We start from the raw sequence: 18,669 nt of genomic DNA, 5'->3' as shown, positions 1-18,669 counted from the left end.
TTCCCTGGCTTTGCAGAAGAATGTATCCAAGTTCATGAACATATTTGAAAGTGAAACTGAGCTGCAGCCCGATGTGCTGCCCTGGGGCCACCAGCGTGTTCCAGGGCTGGTGCTGGGTTGTCTCTGTGCCTCCCACCCCCTCTCCTGCCCTAGGCAGTAACTTTCCCAAAGTCCTGCTCTCTGCCCCTGCCACCACACTTGGGAATCCTGCTGAACTCCTGTGAAAGGGAAACTTCTGACCCTCTCCAGGGGCAGCTTTCCCCATCTTGCTCTCTGCTTTATAAACCCAAAGTGCTGCTGTGGGACATCTTGGGTTTCTCAGCCATCCCAGGAGAGCAGTTCCCATCTGTTCAGTGTCAGGTTCCCTCTCTGGGCACTTCCTGGGGATCGTCGTGCACGGAGGCTCTGCCTCCACGCCTGAGCAGTCTGGAAATGTTCCTCTTACAAACAGGTTCCTCTGCACCCCTCAGAGTCCTCCAGGGACAGCACGGGGGGTGCCCAGGCAGGATCTGGCCATGGGTGAGAGCAGCCCCAGCCAGGCAGGAGGCACTGACCCCCGGGGAAGGACCAGGACTGCAGTGGAAAAGTGTCCTGGTGTCAGGACTGTCCCTGCTGCTCTTGGCAGTGTGAGACACTCAGTAGCTGCTGGGGGGTCTGGTCAAGCCCCACTAGAGGGGTCTGCACACAGCCTGGAGCAGGAGTGATTTGCCTCTGGATGTTCTTCATGTCTCTTGGAGGTGGGAATGGCCACGGGAAATTCACCCATCTGCTTGGACAGGGCTTGTAGCAGGCTCCAGCTCTGGGATGAGATACTGACTTTCTCCCAGTACCCAAGTTCTGCTGATTTATGTTGCCTGTAGCAAAGGCTGCCTGGCCTTTCAGAAACAGCTTCTGAACAATAACTGCTGGCTGGTGGCCAGGCCATGACAGAGGTCTCCTGCTTTACACTCCCACCCCAGGCACGTCCTGAGGATTTGCTAAACACGCTGAACTGGTGCAGGTAAATAATGGAGCCAGTGGTGCCCCAGGATGGGCAGGGTGGTGCTGTCATGGTGAACACCAGGTTCATGATGTTCTGCAGCACCAGGAAACCACAACTTGAGGCTTGTGTGGCTGAAACTCTGGTAAAAAAAGCAAGTGAAACCACCCCCTTCCCTCTGACCCTTCAGAGCTGAAACAATGAGAGGGGCTGGGTCATTGTTAACCAAAGTTTAGCAGCGTTTGCTTGGAGTAATGTTACCCTGAGGGCTGTTTAATGGAACACTGCACATGTGTTAAGGCCTCTCCCTGAAATCAGCCCTGCAGTGCCTTTGTCCCCCCGGGGGAAAAAAAAAAAAACCTCTCCCCTTCCCCTTTTTGGATAAAACTGAAGTTTAGCTGAAGTCAGTCGTGTTGAGGGTGGGAGAGAACCCAGTGAGAAACCTGTCTGCTGGGGAAGCTGCCAGGCCTGTGTCTCGTGGGGCCAAAGCTCAGGGCTGTCCTGGGGGCTGCTGGGGGGGTGGGAGAGGACAGCGACTGGTGTCCTGGGGGTGACCAGGGTGTCCCTTCTCTCCACAGACACTACCCCAAGCAGTCCTTCACCATGGTGGCAGACACACCTGAGAACCTGCGCCTAAAGCAGCAGAGCGAGCTCCAGAGCCAGGTGAGTGCAGGTCCCTCCTCGCCTGGGGCCACCACCCTGTGTCCCCTCACCCACCTTCTCCCCTGCTCTGGTGCTTCCTGCACCCTCACAGAAAGGAGGGAGAGGCTCCCTCCTTTTAGCTCTCACCCATCCCAGCTGTGTTTGCTCTTCTGTGGCTGCCGGGACCTCCTGGAGGTGGGAAGGGTCCAGCAGGCAGGTCTCTGCTCCCAGCCCCTGCCTTGCACCAGTTTTCCCAGCTGACTCCCAGCCACACGATGGGTGCCATGGCAGCCTCACCTGGGCAGGCGTGGGCTCTCTGGGCCAGTATTTCAGGTAAACCCAAATCTTGTAGGGCTTGAAAGCTCTGGCAAGCAGAAATCAACAGATAGGAGGGATAATGCCTGGCACAGAGGAGGATTTCTTTCTCCGGTGGGAAGAGAAGAGCCTGTTTGAGAAGGGTGTTGTCCAGACGTGTCCTGTTGTGTACCCTGATGTCCCTGGATCAGCAAAAGGCCCCAGCCTTAACACAGGGCTGTGGGTTGAGTTGTCACACCAGCATCTCCTGATGATGTGGTGGGAACTGCTTGGCTCTTGCTCCCTTGGGAAGGCTGAGGAGTAATCCCTGGTTTCCTTCTCTTCCTCCAAAACACTGAGAACAGAAATGTGAGCACCAGTTTTGCAGAGAAACAGCTGGAAGGGCAAAGTTAGCACAGAAAGGGGGAGGTGAGGTGGGGGTGGACCCCTTTCTGTGGGGCTTTGCTGAGAGGTTGTGCTGAAGCATTTGAGATGATGCCCTGAACTGCTGCCAGGACCTGCAGACCTGTGCTCAGATCACTCTGTGCTGGAAGAAAACGCATCCAGTGGCAGTTCTGGCTTAAGTCAGGGTCCCTCAGGAGCCTACAGGATGTGGCAACTGTTTTGGGGATGTGTTTAATTCCTTTTTTTATTTTTTCCTTTGAAAAGGGGCAAAAAGGCTGCCCAGGGAGGTGTCAGGAAGGCCTGTTGGCTCAGCTTGGCATTGCAGCAGCGTTGGGCCTGGGCAGAGGGAGGAGAGGAGAGGATTTGCTGGAGTGTTTTCAGGGTGAACAGTCATTTTTCAGGACCAGGGCAGTCCCCTCCCTGCTGGGCTGTGAAGGATGCACTGACCTTCCTTCCTTGTCTCTTCCCAGTAGCCTGAGAGTGTCAGGAGCTGAAAAGCAGTTTGCCTGGGAACACATCCCATGGGAGGAGGGGGAACCTCAGGACCCTGCTGTTCAGCAGAGCTGGTGGTTTTGAAACCTCTCCTTTTGCAAGGTCCCTTCCTCAGAGCACGTTGCCCAACAGCTTCCCAGGGTAACAACCACGATAAGGCTGCACCGAGGGGTCTGGAGGCTCCAGCGCTGGGTTTACTGTAGGTTCAGGCTCCTCGTTAATTGTCGCTCATTAAAGGAGACCCTGGGGAGGGATGTGCTCCTGCCTGGGCTTCTCTGTAGCTTCTGGGGACTTTCAGCTCCTTGAGGTGTGCTGGGGGTGGCTGGAGGCAAAACTGCTGCGTGTGGGGGGTGTGTCTTTATTCTTTCGAGCCTCCACCACCAGAAGTTGGTCGCTGCAGCCCGGAGTCCTGCGGGTCTTTGTCCCCGGGAGAGAAGCAGCCGTGTTCTGGTGGCCTCCTGGGCTTTGGGGGCTGGAGCTGGGCTAGCACAGGGGTGTAAGAGCCTTCTGTGCTCCTGGTTGCATGTGAACGTGTCAGAAGGAGGGGCCGGGGTGCAAAAAGGGTCTGCCAGGCAGCAGCACCCCACCTTTTCAGTGCTGGTTTCACACCAGGATGAGCTGCAAAGTCGGGAGGAGAAGGGAGAAGAGGCTGCTGGAAGGGTGCTGGGTGTCTGGGTGCTGGGTGTCTGGGTGCTGGGTGTCTGGGTGCTGGGTGTCTGGGTGCTGGCAGAGAGGTGCTGGAGCCCGGGGAGGGAGATGGCAAAGCTGAACCAGGTGGAAACTGCCAGGCTGGAGCTCCCGGAGCCCCGGGGAGGACAGATCCTAAACGCACTTGAGATAAGATCTTAATTCCTCTCTGCCTTTGTTCTGCCTACAAAGGGAGTCTCCTGTTTTCCAAGCACCAAAGGTTTGTATTTCTGGAAGCAGCCACAAGCAGCTGCCAATCCCTTCTTGCTAATTGCAGGAGCTGAGCAAAGCCCTGGGGACGGGAACAGGTCACTTGAGCCCCTTCCAGAGCCGGCAGCGGGTTCACAGTCCCGCAAACGAACTGGATCAGCTGGAGCTGTTAGCTGAGACAGGGCAGGGCTGGTAGGGAAGGGCTCCCTGGGTCTGGTCTGTGCTTCTGGGCTGCACTTTGCCGGTTTTCACCCCAAAGGCTGGTCCTGGCCAGTGCTGCTGGGACAGGCTGAGCTCTGCACGGGGGTCTGGCAGTGGGATTCCCCGTGGAGTGAGTTCAGGGCTACGTGAGCATCCTCATCTTGGTCTTGGTGTGAGGTTTCCCTGAGCCTGGGTCCCGCTGGGAGCGGGAGAAGGGAAATCTCTGAGTCTGCGTCCCCTGCAAGGGATTTCTAACTGCTGGAAGGTCATTCCCTGCTGATGGGAATGATGTTCCCGGCATTTTGACCCGTTCCTCTGGAGCTGGGCTCCTGAGAGCTGCAGTTCTTGTGGATGACCCTGAGGAGGCCGATCCTGTGTTTCCTCCCACCCAAAATACATTCCCTGTAATGCAGAATATTCCCTGCCCACCCCGCGGAGACTGGAAAAGCTGGTGGTTCCCTGCGGCCGGGGCCGTGCTGGGGGGAAGGAGCAGCTCGTGGTGGGCAGCGGCTGCTCCCGGTGCTCCCGGTGCTCCCGGTGCTCCCGGTGCTCCCGGTGCTCCCGGTGCCGCTTCTATTTGTGTCTCGGAGAAGGCGTCAGCCGTTCCGGCCACCGGGAGAGAGGCTGGATAATGATGTCCTGTGTAGTTAAATGTGTCCCCACAGTGACAGCTGTGACACCTGCAGCCGCCCCTCCCAGCCCACGTGCGGCCAGAAAATTGCAGGTTCCCGTCCTGGGGTTCCCTTAAAACGGGAGGGGTTGGGCACGGCCCTTCCTGCGGGGGGTGGGGGCGGGTGCCACCCTCCTGCCCCCCTGCAGCCCCCGCCTGGCACCTCGGGGGGCTGCTGGGGATGGAAGGGGGGACGGGGCCATCTCCAGCTCCCTTTGCACAAGCCGTGGCTGGACATTGTCACCCTCCTGCCTGTGGCGGAGGGAACAGCTCCTCTGGGGAAAAGAGCTGTGGAGCCGTCATTGTTATTGGTGCAGTCATTAGTACCTCATTAATAACTCAGAACATAAGCTATTCATGTGATTATAGTACAACTAACTATATATTCATTGGCAAGGATATAATTGTAGTATGTTAATATAGTATAAATATGGTGGCGGTGTGAATTATGTAATATCGTGTATATTATGCGTTTATATTATTTATATATCATATATTCTTAATATATCGAGTGTCTTATCATTAAATTATTAATTCTATAATTATTATTGAACATTATTATTATGTAGGATAAATGTTACTTGCTTAATAATAATACTATTATTAATAGTAGTATTAGTATGATTAATGCTATTAATAATATTGGTAATGGTATGTGATGAGGTGGGAATAGAGTCCTGCCCAGCTCTCCACTCCTGAACACGGGCTGTGGGTGAAGGGCAATGCTCTGGTTCCCATGGCTGGGTGTGCTGGGGGCACCAGCCCTGGAGATGTTTTGGGCTGGACCTGCCCCAGGTACCAGCACCTTCCCCAGCTCAGCCCCCTGCACCCAGACATCCCTGCACAGCAGGATTTTGAGGCCAAGTTCCTGTATCCTGAAAGTCAGAGGGATAAAAAAGAAAAACAACAACCCAACCCGAGAGAGGTGGAGGAGGGTGGGTTTGAGAGGGTAAAAATACAGAACTTCTCAAAGGAACTGCTTGGCCTTGTGATGAGCTCCTGGCTTGGTGACCCCTTAGCTTTGCAGCCTGGATTTCTTACATCTTGGGAACTTGAGTGTCTGCAGCAAGCACAGGCACCCGGGACCCCCACCCCAGGGCTGACTGAGCTTCAGGCTGCAGGAAACCCCTCCTCTCCCCAGCACAGCTCCAGGGAGAGCAGCAGGACAGTGTCCCGTGGCCAGGCTGCAGAGCTCGGGGCCCTTCTGGAGAGCAGGGAAGGGGCAGAGGCAGAACCAGCCCCTCTGCTGACTCAGCCCCTCCTGATCCCCAGCCCGGCTGTGTGTCATGGGTTTTATGTCACAGCTCTGGGAACCTTTGGTTCCTCCTGCCCCATGGTTAACACCTCAAGGCTGCTCTTTCCTGGTGGGTGATGTTCAAGCTGTGTTCTTCACCCCAGCCAGCAGGAGGTTTAGGTTGTTTATTTTTCTCTCCTAATTGCTTCAAGCAAAAGGAGACTTCTGTGAAATCAGTGTCTCGTGTCCCTCTGTGCTCTGGCATCTTAAAATCATGGAATCACAGATGGGCTTACAAGGGCAGGGAGTGATGGGATGAGGAGGAATGGCTTTAAACTGGAAGAGGGGAGATTGAGGTTGGACATGAGGAGGAAATTCTTCCCTGTGAGGCTGGTGAGACCCTGGCCCATGTTGCCCAGGGAAGCTGTGGCTGCCCCATCCCTGGCAGTGTTGAAGGGCAGGTTGGATGGGGCTTGGAGCAACCTGGGCTGGTGGGAGGTGTCCCTGCCCATGCAGGGGGTTGGATCTATATGATCTTGAAGGTCCCTTCCCAGCCAAACCAGTCTGGGATTTGGTTTGATCTATCTTGGGTGAGCATTTCCCTGCTCCTGCTCAGGATGCATCAGCTGCTCTCCCAGCCATAAAAGGCAGTTCCTGCTCTGCTGCTCCAGCAGTTCTGTCCCTGCCTGTCCCACTGCTGGCCCCTCTGTCCCCTGCCCACAGCTGGGTGACCATTGTCTCCCCCTTTGCACGCACGAGCTGCTGCGCCTGCGCTGCCTCCGCGGGGACCCGGAGGGTGGATCTGCTTGCGTGAGAAGCAGTCGGTGACCTTTTCATTTCAGTGACAACACACAACTCTGCCGTGCACCAGGAGGGCTCTGGGGAGGAGAATCCCTGGGAGGGGCAGCTCGGGCTGCATGTTTATAGGCTGTCACTGGACAAAGTCCCTAAAGCTGCCCAGACGGGCAGAGGCAGGTCCTGATGGCCAAGGGTGCAGGGCCAGACCCTGGCAGAGAGGATGGAAGAGGTCAGGGTGTCTCTCTGCACATCTCCTTCCCTCCCTCATGAAAACAGGGTGTCTTTCTGGCCACTAAAAATCAGCTGTGTCAGTGCTGGCCAGGCAGCTGGATGCTGCTTCCTTCCCTTTTGGAGCCCTCAAGTCAGCCGTTGGGTTTCAGCCTCTGCAGAAGCTGCTTCTGCTTCTGGGTGACTTGGGTGGGAGCAGAATTAGGTCCAGCTGCCCCAGAGCTGAGGAGCAGGGGAGCACATCTGGGCTGTGGCTGTGTTAACTCCCTCCTGGAAGAGCTGGAAACCCCACTTAAAGCTGTGTAGAACTACATTCAAAAAGAAAACTGGGATTTTTCAGCTGCTGGGTGTGATGGGAAGGGATGTCAGTGTCTGGCTGACAGAAATGAGGATGCTTGTGTTTTGCCAGCCTCTACCCTCTGGTTTTGTTACGGTCTGCTGGGTGAATTCCCTCCCCGAGGTGGCAGAACGTGGACATGCTCTCCTTGGGGTGGAGCTCCTAAGACCCTGGGGGTTCTCGGGTGGCAGCTTGTCGAGGGTCAGCTGCTCCATGGGATGTGTCTTGGTGCTGCTGCATCTCCTGAGGCACACGAGGCATGGCCAGGGGCTGCTGCTGAAGGCACCTGCTGTGTCTGCCAGCTCTCCCTGTGGTTAATTTTTTTATTTTTTTTTTTTTCCTTTGTACCCAGATTCGCTACAAGGAGGAGTTTGAGAAGAACAAGGGGAAAGGCTTCAGTGTGGTGGCTGACACCCCGGAGCTGCAGAGAATCAAAAAGACTCAGGATCAGATCAGCAACGTGAGTAGCTACTCACCTCTGCGTGTGGTATTGCCAGGACCTTCCTCCTGCTGGCAGGGGCTGAGGAGGCTCTGACAGCTGCTCACGAGCATCCTGAGGGCCTGGCAGGGTTAATTCTCCAACCTGTTTGTCCGGGCATCTTGTGGCCTCCTTGCACCTCTCCCAGCTCCTCCGTGCTGGCAGATGCTGCAGCCGGATCCGGAGGGGGATCCGAGTCCGAGGTGCTCAAGTTAACGTTGATGGTGAGAAGCAAGGAGGGGAGCAGCAGGGAGTGGCATTTGGTGGGGACAGATGTGGAGCAGGAACAGTCCCGTCCAGCCCTGGGTGTCACTGTGACCCGGTGCAGCGTTGGGCTCGCTGGGACCAGCCCCGTGTTGCGGGTGTGGGAGCCCCGGGCAAAAGCTCTTCCTCCTGTCCCTCTGCAGCTGTGACTGTCCCTGCCAGGCTCTGCTTGCCTTGGTGTTACCTCGACAAGGAACACCCCTCCTGGAGCACAGCTTGGCAGGAGAAAACCTCGGGCATCCGCTGGTCCCGCGGCGCTGGGAGCTGCTCCCAACCCTGCAGGACCCGGAGCTGCTCCTGCTTTTGCATCCTTCAGCATCCCGGGGTGTCCAGGGGAGGAGGGTCTGGGCTTGCAGGGAGAGGGAGGATCCTGCCTCACCTCCACAGCCAGGGGAATGCCCAGCGGGGCGGGAGGAGGGTGTTTATTCGCTGTTCTGATCCCATTGTGCAGCCCAGATCTCTCCTGTGGGAGCTGCGGGGCCTTACCTGCTCAGCAGGCCAGCCAGGGCTGGGGGAGGCTTTGGGAAATGGACCCGGCTGGAAGATTTTTCCTTCGGAAGCAGCTTCTCCAGGGCTCTGAGCTGGCAGGAGCTGAGCACAGGTCCCTGCCGCGGAGCTGTTGCCTTTGTTGGGGAAAACACCACTCGAGTTTGAATCTGCGGAGGTTTGGGGGCACTAAATAACAGCAGAGACAGAGCCCAGCCCTGCGCCCTCTCCCAGCCATGGCAGCTGCTTTCAGCAGCTTCCCCCTGGGCATCTGGCTGCCAGCCGGGGGTTGCAGTGACCCACTTTACAAGCACAGCCCTGCTCCCCGCGGAGAGCGCGGCTCGGCAGCCGGTGCCTCGCTCCCCAGGGTGCAGCTGGGCAGGGACACGGGCAGGGAAGGGGCTGTCACTGCGGCACGACCACCCCACAGCACAGGGGTGCCCCCAAACCACCCCCGCTGGAAGGGACCAGTACGGTCCTGGGGACGGGAGGACCCTCCTGGCAAGGGAGCTGTGCAAAGCCGGAGCCTCGGAGCTCCGGGACACGCTCTCCCTGCCCAGGCTCCCTCGGGGGGAGCAGGGGGCTCCCCAGGGGTCTTCTCCTTCCCGGGAAGGTGGCTCAGCTCCAGCTTCCGCCTCCTGCCTGTGCAGGGAGCCCTCAGTAGTGCCCTTCAGTGAGTAACTGTTTAACCAGCAGACGAATGGGCTCCAGGTGCTTTCTGATGGCAAGGCACTCATTAACACAAGCAGCTATTAATTTTTACACCCACGCGGGTGGGTTAACCCTTCCCTCCTGCCCCTCGGTGCTGGCTGTGGGGGAAGCCTCGGGCCAATGCAGCTGGGGGGAGGTTGATGGCATCTGCTTTGAGTCTCCTTCAATAAAAAACCCCGAGGCCCCCTCACGCTGCAGTTAAAGCAAGGTCTGGGGGTAGATGTTGAGGTGGTACCTCCATGGCACCCACTGTACCCAGCCGTGGGCTGGGGAGTTGCACCTCGAATTCAGCACGTGTCGGGGGAACTTCTGAAAGGTGCTTTTGTCCCGTGCTCCTGCAGCCTCGTGGGCTGGGAGCCTGCTCTTAAATCTCACCCACGCCTGAAAAAAAATGGTATAGGCCACCCAGAGGACACTTAAATCTTCTCCTTTCTGTGCCACAAACAGGTCTGAGCAAACATCCACGGGGAGATGGGTGGGAAGAAGCCCCCTGGGACTGCTAGGGAGGCTGTGAGGTGGCTAGTGCCACCTTGGTGGCAAAAAGAAAGGAGCTGGGGTGACGTTGCTGGCACCAAAGGGCTGCGGGAGCTGCTGGGGGCTGCAGAGCTGTCCCTGCGGTGCTCTGACCCCTCCTGCCTCTCCTGTGGCTGCAGATAAAATACCACGAAGAGTTCGAGAGGAGCAGGATGGGCCCGAGTCCCAGTGAGGGCGCTGAGCTGGAGCGCAGGAACTCCCAGGAGAGCAGCAGTTACCGGAGACCCGCAGAGCAGCAGCAGCAGCCGCCGTCCCACCACATCCAGCCCAGCAACCCGGGTAAGGCGGGAGGCACCTCCTTCTGTTCTGGGTGTTTCAGCTGGGGCAGCAGCCAGCTCTTCTTTGTGGGGGGTTTTGTGTGTCCCCCACGTCCCAGCTCGGGCTGAGGGACCTGTTTCCCCCCGCCCCAGTGTACCAGCAGCAGCAGCAGCCGTCGTCTCAGTCCTACGGCTACAAGGAGCCGGCGGCACCGGCCTCTACACAGCGCAGCGCTCCTTCTGGAGGGGGGGGTGAGTACAGCCAGGGGCTCACGGCGCCCACCCCAGCTCCAGCCCCTCGCTGCCCACCCCCGTGGGTCAGCCTTTGCTCCCCTTGCTCCCCTCCCCGGTGAAGGGGAAGAGCCATTTCGCAGGGGGGTGATGCTGGCTGCCCCGTTCCTGCTGTCACTGCCCCCAGCATCCCTGTGTTTGGGCGGAAACCTCCAAATCTGGCACAGCCCTTGTGGGGGGGCTCAGTGGGGCTCCTTGCCCCGGGACGCCCCTCCCCATGGATGGCAGCTCTGCCCGCCTGGAGGGGGGGGATCAGAGCCCCTGACCCCTCTCTCCCCGCAGAAGCGTTTCCGCGCCGTCTACGATTACAACGCGGCCGACGAGGACGAGGTTTCCTTCCAGGACGGGGACACCATCATCAACGTGCAGCAGATCGACGACGGGTGGATGTACGGCACGGTGGAGCGCACGGGCGACACGGGGATGCTCCCCGCCAACTACGTGGAGGCCATCTGAGCCCTGGGGGGGGGGGTCAGCCCGGCCCCCCGCCCGCCCCGCCCCTGCTGTGTGTGTCTCTCTGTCCCTGTGTCCCTTGTCCCATCTGCTCTGCCGTTGCCCGCCAGAGCCACCTCCTGACATCCCAGTGTTCCCACAGCTGCCTCCGGTTTATCTTGCCAATTTAGCTTTGTTCTAGCTCTGTCGGGACTGAGGGACTGTCTGCAGAGGGTGCTGGGGGCTCCAGAGGCCAAACCACCACAGCTCTCCTTCTCCTCTGGTCTCCCTCCCTCTCTAAGCCCTCCCGGGGTGCTCCGGCATTTCCTGGCTGCAGGAAGCAGCCGGTTGCTGGGATCCCGGCAAAGGGAGGAGGAGACACATCTGTTAGGACCAAATTCCCCTGCTCTGGTGGGGATGGGCAGCGGGCAGCGATGTCTGCATGGAGGAGGGGAGGGTTGGATGAACGGCTCGCTCATCCCCTTATGTCTCCCAGCTCCTCTGTGCAGTGTTTCCATTCAGTCTTTTCTCCCTTCAGGCCTCAAAACAGAAAAACAGTCGCAGCTAAAAATCCTGAAACAAAAATCTATCTTTCTCGTGGGGGTTTGAGGGGCTGCTCTGGATGGACAGCCCTGGAAGTGGCTCTTGCTGCTGCTTCTCCCTGGAGCTCTGGCTGCCTTGATCCATCTCCCCCATCCCTCTGGAGCTGAGCCCGGGCTCTGCTGCCCTGGGGAAAGGAGCAACCACAGCTCTGCTGGTGCTGCCCAAGGGCTGGAGATGGGCCGGGCTCCTCCCTCCTCCACTGTGACCTCCCATCTCTCCTGCATCTCCAGCTTCCTCTCTTTGAGTCTGGGGGTCCCCTGGGCCCCTCCTGTCTGGCAGCCCCTTCCTCTCTTTGCCTTGGTCACCCCCCAGATTCACCCAGACTCTTTCCTGCTCTTCTCTCACTGCTGCAGGGCTTTTGGGACCCTCCTGAGCCCCCCACCCACTGGGTAGGTGGGTCTGGGGAGCCAGCAGGATTAGCCCCCATCCCTGTGCCTCTTCTGAGCCGTGTGTGAAAGATCCTCCCCCTCTGCCACCACACTGGGGACAGTCCTGGATAACTGTCCCCTCCACAACTCGCTCCTGAGTGGCAGAGACGGGGCTTTGTCCCCCTGAGCCACCCTGCACCTCTCACTTGTCCCTAGCAGTGGTGGCTTTTGGGGCTACCGTTGACTTGGCATCACGTCGTGGACCAAAATCTCAAAGCACGTCCCTGTCCCCTTCTCCTTCACACTCCGGAGGTCCTGGAGCTGGACAGGGGCAGGAATAACTGGAAGCAGGAAGGGTGGGAGCAGGGTGCTCTTCTCCCAGCCCAGCCCGGACCATGGGGACCAGGCAGCCCGAGGGGACCTTCCCTTGCCGGGCTGCTCGGGGCTTTGCTGTGCTGCACCTCGGGGCCAGGACGCTTCCAGGGGAAGCTGCTGCCTTCTTTGCTATTCCCAAAGGAAATGAGGGAATCTAGGGACCAAAGCGGCTGAGTCCAGACATTCCTCGTCTCTCCCTGGGGACGGGTCCTTGGGGGAGAGGATCCCACCACCTCGCAGTCCCTTTCTCAAAGCACCCGGGGCTGCAGGGCTGGTTCATGGATGGTGCCGGGGTTGGGGTGACCCCAGTCGGGGGCTGCTGGAGCAAATGTGGGGTCCTGGCAGGGCAGAGACCCCCGGGAGGGCAGGAGCCGGGTAGAGGGAAACGTTTTGTTCCTGGCTCGTTCCCCAGCCGGCTGCAAGGGGAGGAGGGAGAGTGACAGGGACTCCTGGCACTGTCGTCCCCTCGAGGTGAAAAAGGGACCCCAGAAGCAGCCGGGATGGGCTTTCCGGGATGGGAATCCCGGCTGGTGCTAAAACAAGTGAGCACAAGAGCAGGGGAGAGGGGGTGGCTGGGTGGGGGGGATTCGTGTCTCCCTGCTAATCCTCTTCTTAATCACATTCTTGTCTGGGAATGGGGGGAGGGGGGAGTATCAATGTGAATAAACCGTTTTTTAATGGACCAAATAACACAGGCAATTCCGTTTTGGGATACAGACTTTTTTTAATGCTACCTTGGAACCATTGTCCTAATTCTCCCCTCCCACGCCCTACCCCTTCTCCCCTGCCATGGGAAAACAAACCTCTTACTGCTTGATTTCTGCCTTTTCTCTCGACTTATGCACTTTTTTGCCTTTTTTCATAGCTGAAGAGCACCTAAACCTGTATTTAAAATAAATAAGTAAATAAAATAGGAAAAAAAAAAAAGGAGAAAGGAAAAAAAGAAAAAAAAAAAAAGGAAGGAAAAATTAAAAGCTAAATTGCTTCTCATCACGTGGTAAAATAGATCTTGTCCATCCCAGCTTCCCTGGTTGCATCTCAGTGCTGAGCTTAGAACGTGTTTTCTTCTGGATCCGTCGCTTGATTGGGGTTTGTCCTTGTGTCCTCCTTCCCATCGGGTTGAGCACCCACCAATTAAAAACGTTATTTGGCCTTTTTAACTGAACCACCCAATGGAACAAACCAACCGATTCTCTTCCTGGTTTACTCGAATGAAAAATAAAAGTATAATTTTTACCTCCTGATTGTGCTGGCTTTGATTTGTGGTGGTTTTGCTGGTCGTTTCCCTGCTCCCTTGGGACACGGTGGAGATCTTGGGGCTGGAGCTCAGGTCCTCACCTCGGCCTGGCTGTCCTGGGACTGGGAAGCCCTGGCATTCCTGGGAATGAGCGGCTGTTGACTGCTCAGCTTGGCCACTGCAGCCTCTCCAGGTGGGATTTTCACCAACTCCGGTGCTTAGCAGTGGGAAAAGAGGATGATGAAGGTGCGTGGCTGAAGTCATGATTTGCATCTGCAGCACTAGCCAAAAAAATAAACGGAAATGGGAAGGTCCCGTGGCTGTTGCTGCTCAATGAAACCGAATTGCCGGGGCAGGGGGTGAGACAGGGAGAGCAGAGGATGCTGCAGAGTCCCGGGGGAGCAGGGCTCTGAAAGGTGAGGGTTCCGAGCTGATTGACAGGGCTGGGAGGCAACAAGAACTCATTTTTTGCTGTTTTCCCCTCCGGATGGATCCTCTCGCAGCTGCCAAGGGGGTTGGCAGCACCATCATGGGCAGCAGTTTGGGGCGGGGGGGGAAGCAGCAAGGGGCAAATCCACCCTCCCGCGGGCAGGTCTGGGCTGAGCCGGCTCCTCCGCCCCTGCCAGCCTGAAGCCCCATCTGACCTCCTGCGTTTATCCTTTTATTTTCCAGCCTGCCTGCTGGAAAGCGGCTCCGTCAGCTCCGACATCATCTCCGCATCCTGAGCGGAGCCCGGCTGGGCTCGGGGGGAGGAGGCAGCGGGGCTGGGAGCGGAGCCGCCGCTCTCGGATCCCTTCCCAGCCCGCGGGGAGCTCGGCAGCTCCTGCCCCTCCGGCTCCTCGCTCACCATGCTGGATATTTTCATCCTGATGTTTTTTGCCATCATCGGCCTGGTGATCCTTTCCTACATCATCTACATGCTCTAGAGCCGCCCGGGGGGGGATGCAGCTCAGCACCAGCCTCGCACCCCAAGCATCGTCCAGGTGAGCGGCTGCTCCTCAGCCCAGCGGCTTCCGTTTCTGGGAAGAAACGTGTCCGGGGAGGGGGGAGAGGGGATCATTTTGGTTATAACGCTGTTGCCTTTGGCTGCTCCCCCTGCCCGGCCGGGGCAGCCGAGCTGACAGCCCCTGCAGCTGTTTCCTGCACAGGGCTGGGAGGAGGCACCAAGGTTGGCTTTATAAACCAGGCCAGGCTGAAACGCGGCTGCGGTTTCTCCCCGCGGGGCTGAGCAGCCCCTTCCCCTCTGTGCTCCCCGCAGCACGGGCTGGTGCCTTTCCTTCCCCCAAGGGAGAGAAATAAAACAGCTGAGGGGCGAAGCAAGAAGGGATCCTGGTTGCATCATTTTAAAGGAGGTCAAGGGGGGGTCCGGTGCGTTCGTTCCCCCGAGCTGGGCACAGGGGGCTGTTCCCTCTGCCTGTGCTCATGTCCCTTGGCAATCCCACCAGCCACCATCTCTGGGCTCCCAGGCCCAGCTCAGACAAGCTTCTCCTTTCTCTTCCACAGCCTCCGCCTGGTCCGTCTCCCTTGGAGCCTTCTGGAAAAGCATTAACCCTCTGCGAGCAGCCGGCTGAGGAGCAAGGAGCTGCTGAGGGGCTGAGCAGTGGGGAGAGGGGGGCAGATGGGGTGTGGGGGGAGAAGGCAGCCCGGGGACCTCCCCCTGCCCGGCCACGGGTTGTTCCCGGTGACGCACGCAACATCCCGGGGGGATGTGAAGGGTCCTGCCCCCACCCCCGTGGTTTAGCCCCTTGGGACGAGCCCTTCCGAGGTCGGTCGTTCGGGTTTAATTTTAGAAAAGCACTTCTATTTTTAATGAAGAAAAAAATTAAAAAATGTTGAGGGAAACGGAATAAAGAGGGATGACCCAGGGGAGTGAGCACGTCTGCGGGTGGTGTTGACTCTGCTGAAACGACCACAGGGCTGGGGCCCTCGTGGCTCTGGGGGCAAATCCCACTTCTCTGGAGAGATACCAGGGATCCTGTGAGCCCTGAGATGTGGTCACACCGTGCCAAGACACCTCTGTGTCCCCTGGCACGAGAGGCAGCTGCTGCTCCCGGCACGGTGGGTCCAATCCAGGCTCTCCCCACTCCCATCCCCTCTCCGGTGTCCAGGGAAGCTCTGGGGGGAGGACTCAGTTAATCTCAGCATAGCAAAAAGGAACCTTTTTAACACTATGGAAATTTCTGTGAGACGGAAAGAACATTTCAGAGCTTAATTTTTCCCCCAGCTTGGTGAGGTCTGAGGAGGTATTTTGGGGCACCAGGAGGGTTTCCCCTGCCCTTTTCTGAAGCCCCACGCCGATCCTTGCCCTTACACAGCCAGACATAAATGATGCTGTTTTCAGAATGGAAGTTTCCTCCTCTGGGAAAAAGAGATTTTCATGTGCCTGGTCTCTCCCAGTAATGTGGGTTTTTTTAAGCAATAAATACCTGAAATATCTCTGATGGGGAAAAACTGCTCATGCCCCATTAGTTAACCACAGCAGCATCACGTGAAGGGGTGAGGAGAACAGGATCCAGGGAGAGCAGGGGCGGTGCTGGCACCGCCGGGGTGGGCTGGAATTGGTGGGTGAGACTTTCAGAAGACCATGTTTACAGAAAGAAGAGGGATTTCAGAGTCTGGGAATGCTGGATGTGGTTTGTGTTGCCAGCTGAAGACGTGACACTGCGATTTCCTGTCAGCCAAACTCCCGAGAGAAACACGAAGCTGGTGACTTTGCCCCCAGTGTGTTCCCAGAGCACCAGCTGCCCAGGGCTGGTCCCTCACTGCCGAGCCCTGGAGAGGAGGAAAAGCTCCTCATTCCACCACCAAATATAGTCGAAAATCCCAAGCTTGAAATATTCTGGGAGGAATTTCTTCAAGCATAAGTCATATTCTCAATAACCTCTGCTTCATGAGGCTGTATCTGATGTCAACATCTGCAGTGATTAAGAGAGAGTGAGTAACAAGGAATGCATGGAATGGAAACTCAGCTGAGTGTGAAACCAGGAACAATAATTTTCTCTTACTCCGAGGGTTCCTCTCCCCTTGGAGGGCCTGACAACCCCCCCAGCTATGCACAACAATCCCTTCCTCCATGCCCTGGATCAGCCAGCTCCACGCTGGAAGGTGGTGAGACCCAGCCCAGCAGCGGAGGACTGGAAAGGGATGGAGACCAGCAGGCAGGAGAGGTGTTTGCAGACAGACAAACAGCCACAGTGAACAGGGAGAGCTCTTCAGCAGCTGGGACACCGGGCTCTGCAGCTCAGGTTGCAGCCAGGGAGCAGCCCTGCTCTAAGAAGGGCTACACTGGCAGGGGGGGAATCTAGTTTCTCATCCTGGGAGGGTTTTATCAACTCCCAGTTTGGCAGCAGAAGCACCATTGTCTCCAGTATCACTGTCCCAGCTCCTCTGGCGTGTGGTGTGCGCCCCGGGGCTCCCCCCTGGGTGCCATTAGCCCAGTGGTGTTTGATGGTGAGAGCCGATCAAACGGTGATACCGGGGAAGGAGCCTGCACTGTTGGCGTCATTTTCCAGCTCAAACAAAACTGGTTTGGGAAGTGTCACCTTTGGGGAGGAAAGGCCAAAAAACGAAGCCCCAAGCCCTTGCTGAGCTGTTGTGCACGTAAGAAAAAGAGCAGTTAATGGTAATTAAAGACGCCATCAACATTTCACACTTGGCAACGGGCACTGCTGGAGGATCCGCCGCGGGAGCGAGCTGACATTCCAGCTTTTGTCGCCTGCTGCCAGGGACACTTTCCCTGTGTCGCTGCGCTCACATAATGGCAGCCCTTGTGCCGGGCTGGAATGTGCTGCTGCTGAACCCTCGGGCCCTGGGGATCAGAGCGGCCCTGGCAGGAGAACCTCTCCGGCCCCGCGGTGCTTGGTGTGCAGCCCTGCGGGCATCGCCCCGCACCCCGAGCACAAGAGGGGGCGGTTCCAGACCCGCATCCATCTCCCTGCGCTCCGGCGGGGTTGGGGTTGTTTATCGGCAGCGATTCCTGCGTGGAACGGGAGGGGCGGGGGGTCTGGGCGTTCCCCGCCCCGGCGCTGGGCGCACGGTGGGGCTGGCTGCTCGTCACCCCTTGGGGGATGATTTTGGGGGTCTCAGGGCGCTGCCGAGACCGCGGAGCCTGGCGCGGTGCTCAGGACAGCAGCAACACCCAGCGCGGCTGTAGCAGCACAGCCTGCCCTTAGGGATCACCTTCAAGCAGTGGGGAAAAGGGGCTGTTGGAAGCGGTTGTCTCTCCTGGAAGGTTCCACCTCTGCCATCTACCGGTACTGCAAAGATCCCCAGCACATTCATGTCCCTTCCCCATCCCTTGATGTCCTCAAATCCTGCCTGTAATTGGATGTTCCACAAATGTAGTGACAATTCCTAACCTGCAAACTTCCAAGCGAGTCGTTGCGGAGCTGCTGTCAGCTCGTTAGTGATGGGTCAAGTGGGGGCAGCTGAGATTAATTAGGACCATTTATGTTGAGGTGGTCCCTGGTTTTCAGAGCTCAACCTGGGTTCCTACAGCTAAAATCTGGTTCTGAAGGAACAGGAAAACACTTGGAAAGTGAGTCGGGAGGAGAAGGCAGCCATTTAACCATGGGAAGGAAACAGCCACGTTGTAAATAACATGGAGTAAAGTAAGTGCGTTTTATTTTGTGTTCAGTATCTTTGGTTTGAAGGCAATGGAGCAGAAAATCAAAACCTTTTATAAGTAGCAAACATTTATATACTCTAATGGAACAGTGATCTTAGCCTACGTGCGTTTAACGTGTGCCTGCAACTCAGCCAAGGCCTAGAAAGGCAAATACAATCTAACAACTCAGTTATTGCACTGGGCAGGGAGAGGGAGTTGAAGTCTCTTCTGCTTGGTGGTTAAAAGGCACCTGCAGTTTTGGGGGGAAAAAAACCTGCCTTGCTTGATCCAAAGCAGTGAAATAGCTTTCAGGAACCACCTTTTCCTGCTAGAACTGAGCACACAACCCCTGAGTGCTTCTGTTGCAGAAGGCAGGAGTTAGTGAGAGACCCTGGCAAAGTGGAAAAATGTGGCTGAGCTTCTCCCCTTGCAGCTGCCTCCTTCTCCCCCGAATCCCAAGAGAAAACAAAATTAAAAGATCAAAATGTTTTTGGTTCTGAACTAAGATAACATTCTTCAGTGTGGGTCTGCACACCAAATATGAGAGCCCTGTCATTTTTTTATTGCGTGTGCAAACATACACAGTGGGAAAAGAATGTGGTTAATGTTCCCAACACAGGGGCCCCCAGCCCCCCCTGCCTCAGAGGAGCAAACCACACAAGCAAAAGCTCCCAGGTCCCCAAGAATTCCACCAGCTCATTCAGCTGGTCTGATGTGTGTGTCCCTACCTTCTCCCACTGCCACTTCAGCTCTTGCTGGATTGGAAATGTAAGTAGTTGGGCTTTGCAAGTATTAAATGTCTGCAATAAATCCTGCAGGAGTTGAGGGGCAGTCTGTGAGATCCTGAGCA

General features: G+C 57.1%; 1 protein-coding gene across 1 annotated transcript in view; it reads left to right on the top strand.

The window, feature by feature from the left end:
• Nucleotides 1-13,212, top strand: part of LASP1 (LIM and SH3 protein 1) — a 30,436-nt gene extending 17,224 nt beyond the window's left edge. Inside the window, exons 3-7 of the mRNA XM_051640158.1 lie at nucleotides 1,558-1,642; nucleotides 7,530-7,637; nucleotides 9,770-9,929; nucleotides 10,061-10,158; nucleotides 10,481-13,212. Of these exons, the coding sequence (XP_051496118.1) occupies nucleotides 1,558-1,642; nucleotides 7,530-7,637; nucleotides 9,770-9,929; nucleotides 10,061-10,158; nucleotides 10,481-10,654 (625 nt within the window). The 3' untranslated portion in view covers nucleotides 10,655-13,212. The remainder of the gene's footprint in view (nucleotides 1-1,557; nucleotides 1,643-7,529; nucleotides 7,638-9,769; nucleotides 9,930-10,060; nucleotides 10,159-10,480) is intronic.
• Nucleotides 13,213-18,669: the final 5,457 nt, after the last annotated feature.

The sequence above is a fragment of the Apus apus genome, chromosome 25, assembly GCF_020740795.1.
Source record: "Apus apus isolate bApuApu2 chromosome 25, bApuApu2.pri.cur, whole genome shotgun sequence".
Lineage (NCBI taxonomy): Eukaryota > Metazoa > Chordata > Aves > Apodiformes > Apodidae > Apus > Apus apus.
This window is presented reverse-complemented; position numbering and strand designations above follow the sequence as displayed.